This window comes from Adiantum capillus-veneris, chromosome 2, assembly GCF_014529385.1.
Source record: "Adiantum capillus-veneris isolate H3 chromosome 2, ASM1452938v2, whole genome shotgun sequence".
Taxonomy (NCBI): Eukaryota; Viridiplantae; Streptophyta; class Polypodiopsida; order Polypodiales; family Pteridaceae; genus Adiantum; species Adiantum capillus-veneris.
The window spans coordinates 90,404,525-90,412,093 of NC_140932.1; the positions used below are offsets into that span (position 1 = coordinate 90,404,525).

General features: G+C 41.3%; 1 protein-coding gene across 1 annotated transcript; it reads right to left on the reverse strand.

Annotated features, from left to right (window-relative positions):
- Positions 1-1,140: 1,140 nt before the first annotated feature.
- LOC147463168 (potassium transporter 5-like) lies at positions 1,141-7,241 on the reverse strand. The gene is made up of 9 exons (XM_086487661.1): positions 6,885-7,241; positions 6,544-6,772; positions 5,868-6,116; positions 5,515-5,565; positions 4,917-5,177; positions 4,787-4,839; positions 2,747-2,861; positions 2,323-2,577; positions 1,141-2,237 (listed from the first exon to the last, which is right to left on the reverse strand). The coding sequence occupies exons 1-9, from the start codon at positions 6,999-7,001 to the stop codon at positions 1,234-1,236; spliced, it is 2,334 nt and encodes a 777-aa protein (XP_086343787.1). The 5' UTR covers positions 7,002-7,241; the 3' UTR covers positions 1,141-1,233.
- Between the last annotated feature and the right edge of the window lie 328 nt (positions 7,242-7,569).

The following is a 7,569-nucleotide window of genomic DNA, read 5'->3' on the forward strand; positions in this document are numbered from 1 at the left end:
AATGGGCACTTGCAATAGTATGGTGACAAGACCATCAAACTTCACAGCTTTAGGTTTTTCCTCTACCACAATTCTCCAAGCGGAGGCAAAAGTTTGATAAATATTTGGCAACACATCAAGAACCCATCTCCACAACGGAATTTTCAAGAATATTTTCACCAACAATAATGTACTACTTCTTGAGTTCTTATATCAAAGGAGTTGAGCATATGCTGTTGCATTTACTTGCGGAACATATCCACAACAACATTTCTTAGCATTCTACACAACCTCTTTTGGTATAACATATTAAATGGACTATAGGGGATTCTTGGTGCATTTTGAGGTCTACTCCTCTTTGTTGCATTTTCTTTTAAAAAACCTCAAGAGCCTATTGAACTTGCCTGTTTTAAAAAATAACCACTTAGCAAAGCACTCTAGAGATACTTTTAAAACACAACAGGTACCACATGTTTCATCCAGTTACAAAGCACCTTGCACCAAATCATGTTTTCAACAACCTAAATCTTCTAGTAACTTTGCCCTTCCTAGAAGCATAGCACAAGCATGTAAAAGGTCACTGTGGGGATTTACATTTCAAGGCATTTTGAGAGATGGCCTTACAAGAAGGCAGCTTCTTGCACGTGGATCATTGCAATTGTGAAAGGGTTTGTCCATGTTTATAATTGATAATTCTCAAAAAAAAATTATAGCCTTTTGTGCACAAACCATTGCACTTGCACCAAGGTTTGCCCATGTTTTTAATTGATTTCTCTCTGTTTTTTTTATTTGAGTGGTTTTGATCAAATTTTGTGCATAATTGAGAGTAGATATGGGGCTCCTTCTAGGATATGTAAACGAGTGAGGTGATGTGAAGCCCTTGGGTTATATAATCAAAATTGCAAATAGCCATGTTCTGTTACTCCAAAAGTATTTAGACCCTTTTGCTTGCTCCAAAAGAGCCATGTTCTGTTACTCCAAAAGTATTTAGACCCTTTTTCGAGAGTGATTTACGTTAATTTCTGGTTGCATCAATGCAAGACATCGAGATTCAAAACATGTAAAGTAGTTTACATTTATTATATAGCTTGTTAATCAAAGATGGAACACTGCATGGGCTTGAAAACCTTGATATAGTGATCTCTCAAGAGGGGGACCACCTTCAAACTCACCATTTCTTTGAAAATAGTATTTCACTATCACCTTTACAATCAAAACTTAATACTGTACAACCATGATCTGTCATTTCTAATTTCAAAGAATATAGGTAATGCCAACCTCAACCAGATACTTATGAGGTATTTGTAGTGCTACTCTGCTCTTCCTTGACAAGCGCTGCAAGAGATCGTAAAGCACGTTTACGACAAATCTCTTTCCAATGGAAGAGGTTGGTGAGGCCTCAACCACACTGCTTCCAAGAAGATAGGTGACACCCTCATTCCTTGCGTTTGATACAAATTCCCACTCTGTTTCAAGCTCCTCTATTTTCTGATTTATTAGTGAAGTGGATGTTGCATTGGCCTCCTGGTTGCTGTCACTCCCACTTTTCTTCTCTCGAGTTGGGTGCAAACTGTTACTACTTGAATCTTCGCTCTCATCGAAATTCTCATGATGTGTGCTCTTGTCCGGCATCTTCAATGCAAACCCCTCTACTTTGATGAACTCTTCCAAGCTTCCCAGCAGCAAATCCTCAAACTCCTGATGTGGGATCAAGGAGTCCATATACCCATACCAAACCATAGTCCGGTACATTCTATACTCTTTGCTCCCCACCCGTCTCACCAAGAACCTCTCTTCAAGCGGCACAGATGAAATCGGCAAATGCTTTACAGAAACAAACACTATTACCGAGTGTAAGGCTTTCATGTTGTCTACAAAGAGATCAAATATAGGAGGTACCCCTTGCACTAGCTGTGTGTACATCAATCCTATCCCTGGCACTCGGCTTAGCCTCAAGTCACTCTCTAATCTGGAAACTAATGACATCATCGACACCTTGTTGTCAGATTCAAATTTGTATTTCCTGCTGGTGACATAATGCCACACTGCCATAGTGACTATCAAGATGGAAGTAAAAGCCACAGGTAGCCAGCCTCCTTCAGTGAACTTGTATAAATTTGCTGTAAAATACACCATCTCAACAGTCCCGAAGATTATAAAGAAGGCTAAGGCAAGGTGCAGCTTGGTTTGCCATATCATTATCATGATGAGGGTTACAAGAGTTGTTGTCACTAGCATTACTGCCAAAACAGTCATACCTGCCAAAATAGCCATTGCACACTTAGGTCTGCGCGAGTCTGCGCACACACATGTATAGAAATGTATACAGAGTACAAAATATACCATACGCATTTCCTATGTAGCTTGTTGTCTTGAAGATGCCCGTTACGATAACACACAGAATCATCAAGATCCAATTGACTTCGGGTATATACACTTGCCCAGCAAATTTCGATGATGTGTGAACTACCTTCACTGTTGGGAAACATCCAAGAGCAAGAGATTGCTCAACAATGGAGAACACCGCAGATATCATGGCCTGACTTGCAATAATTGCAGCACCGACAGCAACGACAAACATAGGCCAGAACATAGGTCCTGATAAAGACGAAAACTTCAAGTCTAAAGTGATAGATGAGGTTTAGCCTTATGCTCTAATAAGACATTATGAATTCAGATGTAAAATAGCTTAACAAATTGCCTTCTCTTTGGCTTCTCCAATTTTGGTGTTTGGTTAGTAGCACAGAGCTTGCAAAAGATAACTTGCCTGGAATGGATTTGTAGAAGGTCTGGCTAACATCCTCTGGATACTTTAGAAGATAAGCCCCTTGGCCAATATATGCCGCTAACAAAGAAGGATAAACAACTGTACTGAAAGCTATCTGCATCGATACTAGTCCTCAGCCATCAGCTCACTTGAATAATGTAAAGAAGTACATTTTACAAGAATTACACATGCATAATGAAAACTTGAATAATGTTAAGACTATTTATTCCCTATATAAGACAGTAACAGAGAGAGTGCGAGCCCCTGGAGGAATGTCAAATGTAGTTAGCCGTACCATCGGTGTAAAACAGGGACTCCTGCTTTCACCTACTTTATCAGGGTTCTTTATAGATGAGGTCTCCGAAGATATTGAGAGAGAGTCGAGAGATGAGCTGAGCAAGGAGCTTGTTTAACTAGGGTGCTGACACTGATATTGTTGTATGCAGATGACAATGTACTTATATCAGACCATTTGAATGCATATAAAGATTAAAGTTAAGGTTTTAAACACCTCAGGCTGCTCCATCTTGAGATTTGCAAATCAATCTACTGTTGGTGGGGAGCAGGCGGAATCTCGTAGACAGTATAAATCTGGGGTTACCACCAAAGGGTCGCAGTTCTCTAATTGGCAAGAGACATCAGAGGCTCAACTTGCATAAGCATTTGCAGCACTGGATGCACTAGAGAAGGAGTGTGCACATACCCAGTTCCATGAGACAGGCACCATCTCTGACTTTTTGATAATATAGTTACATCCTACACTCTTGTAGGGGGTGGCCATTTGGGGACCAGGCCTTTTACCATAAAAGGAGACAGCCACCAGCAGCACGTGATGGACTAGAGAGGGTGTTTTATTGCTGGAGCAAAGGGAGAGACCGAGTGAAGGCCTCGACTCCAAACAAGATCATTAGCAGACCTGGGGCCAGCACCCATGGTGGTTGAGGCTGGGAGCAATAGGTACGATGAGAGCGAAGGTTTTGGACTCCACACAGACAGAGCCGACACCAGAGCTTGGCACAAAGATGGCTTTCTACAGAGAGCATCTTCTCCAGCTCACAGAGGATGGATATGTGATCAGAACTGCCTATATGGACACTCATTTATCCCATAGGATACGATGTGCTATTGGTCAGATGCGCACATCATCGCATCGGCTAGAGTTTGAGACTAGCAGATTTAGGAGAGTACCAGCAGAGGCCAAGATTTGCAAGTTGTGTTATATCGAGCCAGAGACAAAGTTACATCACATATGTCAATGTCCGGCATACTATGAGATACGAGGCCACTTTCATTGTCTATTTAGAGAGGGCTTTGGACCATTGGCTAGAGTCATGAGATATCAGGATCAAAGATGCCTTGGATTGTTTTTGCTAGAGCTGTGCAGACATAGGGAGAGTCACTTGAGGAGATTAGACAGTGGGAGACATTCATTGAGGGAGATCACTAACTTCTTTAGAGCAGAGACTCGACAGTCAAATGCTATAGAGGCAGGCATTGACGATGCTCTTCAGTGACCGATGCAGTACATCCTTGGACAACGCCCGAATTCGGACATCCTCAAACACTAATGCTTTTATTTTACTTCATTTTATTTTGTACCCAGACATTGTATTAAATCCACCAGGATTGTATCATTTAGTCTCATAGGTCATTTTGGCCTTTTGAAGACGTTTAATATAGCATTTCATTTTCCTTTCCCTCTAGCGCGCTTGAATAGTGGCACCTCTTCATTTGTTCCAATGCACCTCTATGTCACTTTTCTATAAGACAGCTCCAGCTGATGGTTATAAACAATTTGTTAACTCTTCTCCCCAATGTCCTCTCCCTCTCTAATCATTTGTCAGGGTGCAATTCAATCATTGACCTCCCGATCAGCCAGCACCCGTGATGTGCTCATTATGTATGCTTCGCTCACTTTTAAGCTTTACTTGATTAAGCACAAAGAGCAAGCCAGCCTCAGAAAAATTATTTTCAGAATCTAGTGTTTTAGGCATATTCCAAACCCATCAAAGGGCAGCATAGAGTGCGAGATCCCATTACCCTGACAGAAGGAACCGAAAAGTGTCCCAAATCAGCAAACATTGCTTCAGTGCCTGCAATTCAGTACACAAAATCATATTCAGATCTATAGGATAACTCCTATGGGTGATTCGTGCAGTAAAGAGCAGACCTGTCAAGGCAAGAACGATGCCTCCTAGTGAGATCCATCCTTGCTTCCCATTTCTTCGAAAATAGTCCATTATATAATAGGGGTTGAATGCTCGAAATATACCGGCATCATGCTTCACGATGTTGAAGATGCCAATGCCGCTGATAAAGAGAAACCAGACAAAGATACAAGGGGCAAATAAAAATGCCACCTTTTCGGTACCAAAGCGTTGAACGCTGAAGAGGATTACTAGAATGGCAACAGAGATAAATACAACATGATCTGCAGTTGAGCATCACCTATACTTGTCTAAGTATGAGTAAGTACTGAAAACTTTTAACCTTTAGAGCAACAGTCGCTGCTGAAACGAGAACTAGAATGGATCCACAAGAAGTTTTGGACAAATTTTCACAATAATTCTCACATTGTGACTTACCTCAACATCATGAGCTTTTGTACGGGAGGCACGGCATACCTAGCTAGGTATGCGGTGCCTCTCGAGCAGAAGCTCATGATGTTATGCATTGTATGAAAAACACTGAAAAAAACTCCGTTTTCCTACATGAGAAAATCTCTAAATCTTCTTGTGGGATGATAGCAGGGTTAAAGAGGCCCTTACCATTTGTTAAGCTTGCCTTCTTGGTTTGAATCCCATCAATTGCCGAGAGAACTGCAAAGTGATTGAAAATGTTTGGTTAGTTGACCAACTTGAGACAAATGCTGATTGATACCAGCTACTAGATGGTGATGCAACTAACCAGACGAAGTCTTTAGCATCAATATACTCAATTGACAATCTCTGTACATTGAAATTTACACTACATATGTACTTATGTATACATATTTCTTTGAAGTTTGTATCCATGTCTGTGTATGTATGTGTTAGTTTGCATACAAGAATGTATACGGATAAGTAATATGAGATACATAATTATATGGCTAATATGAGTAATGGATCACATTCCTCCATACCAGAAATAACTGGCGTAAGCACACCATCTCCCATGACTGCACAAGTACCAAGCAATGTCAATAGTAGCAAGATCCCTTTTGCAAAGGCACTGCATTCCAGTGCCTCTTTAATCTTAGCTCCTCTTCTCACTGCTCTATCCGGACTTGGCAACCTGTATCCAGAAAGTTTTTGATTCTCAACTTGCTCATTTTGAAATAGGCTTACTTTTGCATAGCGGCATATCAGTGAATAAAGGGCAAAAGTTCCGCCTGAAATGCAGCATCAACAGACATAAGAGAAGTTCTAAACATGATGGTGGCGTTCAACTGATTTGAGGAATCAAGCAGCTGCATCATTCAAAGCAATTCTTAATAATGCAAAAGTCTAAGTATAATTGTTTCCATTTTCAACTGCCCCTTCAGACTTTTTGCAAGTGCAATAGGCGAGAACTGTAAATACAAAAATTGTCTATGAACACCCTTATGGATTTACCAAAAAGGGGTTGAAACGCATAGGCTGACGTGTTTGTAAGGCCAAAAGGCATCACCTTGTAAGCAAAACATCCCAGACAGGAACATTTACAATCCAGAAAAATATTGTTTCAATCAAGTATTTCATATAACAGGAAGAAAAACAAATTTGCAACCAACCAAAAGAAAAAGAGAAAGCCCTGTATTTAATGACTACGGCACTCACCATTTCCATTGTCGTGAGCACTAAGAACGACGACTACATACTTGATGAGAGGGATAAGGGAAAGAGAGTAGATGATGAGGCAAAGAGCACCAAGCACATCATCTCTATGAGGGGAACTCTCACTATTGAAGGTACTGCTGAAAACATAGAGGGGTGATGTGCCCATATCTCCATATATCATCCCTATGCTTTCAAATGCCAGCTTTAAAGTCAAGGTTGTAGAGAAACCCTGCATTACAACATCAGAATCTTATCAAACATATACATAGCCTTCATGTCTCAAAAGCCCGTACGTAATATATTGCAAGGGCTTCATTCCTTTATACCTAGATGTAGGTTACCTTGTTAAGATCTTGCCAGCCGGGGACGCAACTCGCCTCCACGTCCAACGAATCAAGCCTGCGAAGCGTCCGGCTCTTGTTCTGTGCTTCAGCAGCATCGTCACCTCCATTCATCATGATGCTACAGCAATCAGCTGCTGATGCAAACCCGAATGAGCAAGCTGCAGACCTAGCTTGGTAAGGTTTTCTGAAGCTTAGACTAGGTATGTGGGTGCATCAAAGCTTGCTAGCAGTTAACGCTAGGTAAGGTGAGCTCCTTATAAGCATCGAAGCCTACAGGAAGCTTTTATTTTCGTGAAAGAGAGAAGAGTCGACGGGACGGGTCTCTCTCTCTCTCTCTCTCACACACACACACACTCTCACACACACACACACACAGTACACGAAACCCTTTGTCTCACGCCAATGCTGAAAATTGCTGCATATGGTGTCCATATGGCAGCCAAACGCGCACACATCAAGTTCGAATGGGAGAGTTGTCATGAGTTCACCAACCTACGCAAACCTTTCTTTCTTTCTTTCTCGTGAGTTCCCTCGCTTTTTTTTCGCAATTTTTTCTACACTCGCCATTTGTGGATTTCCCACTCCCCTCATCTTTCAAATTTGCTGTGTGACAATAACATGAATGAATCACGTCGTTGAAGTTTGCATGCACCAAGACTCTCTCTCTCTCTCTCTCTCTCTC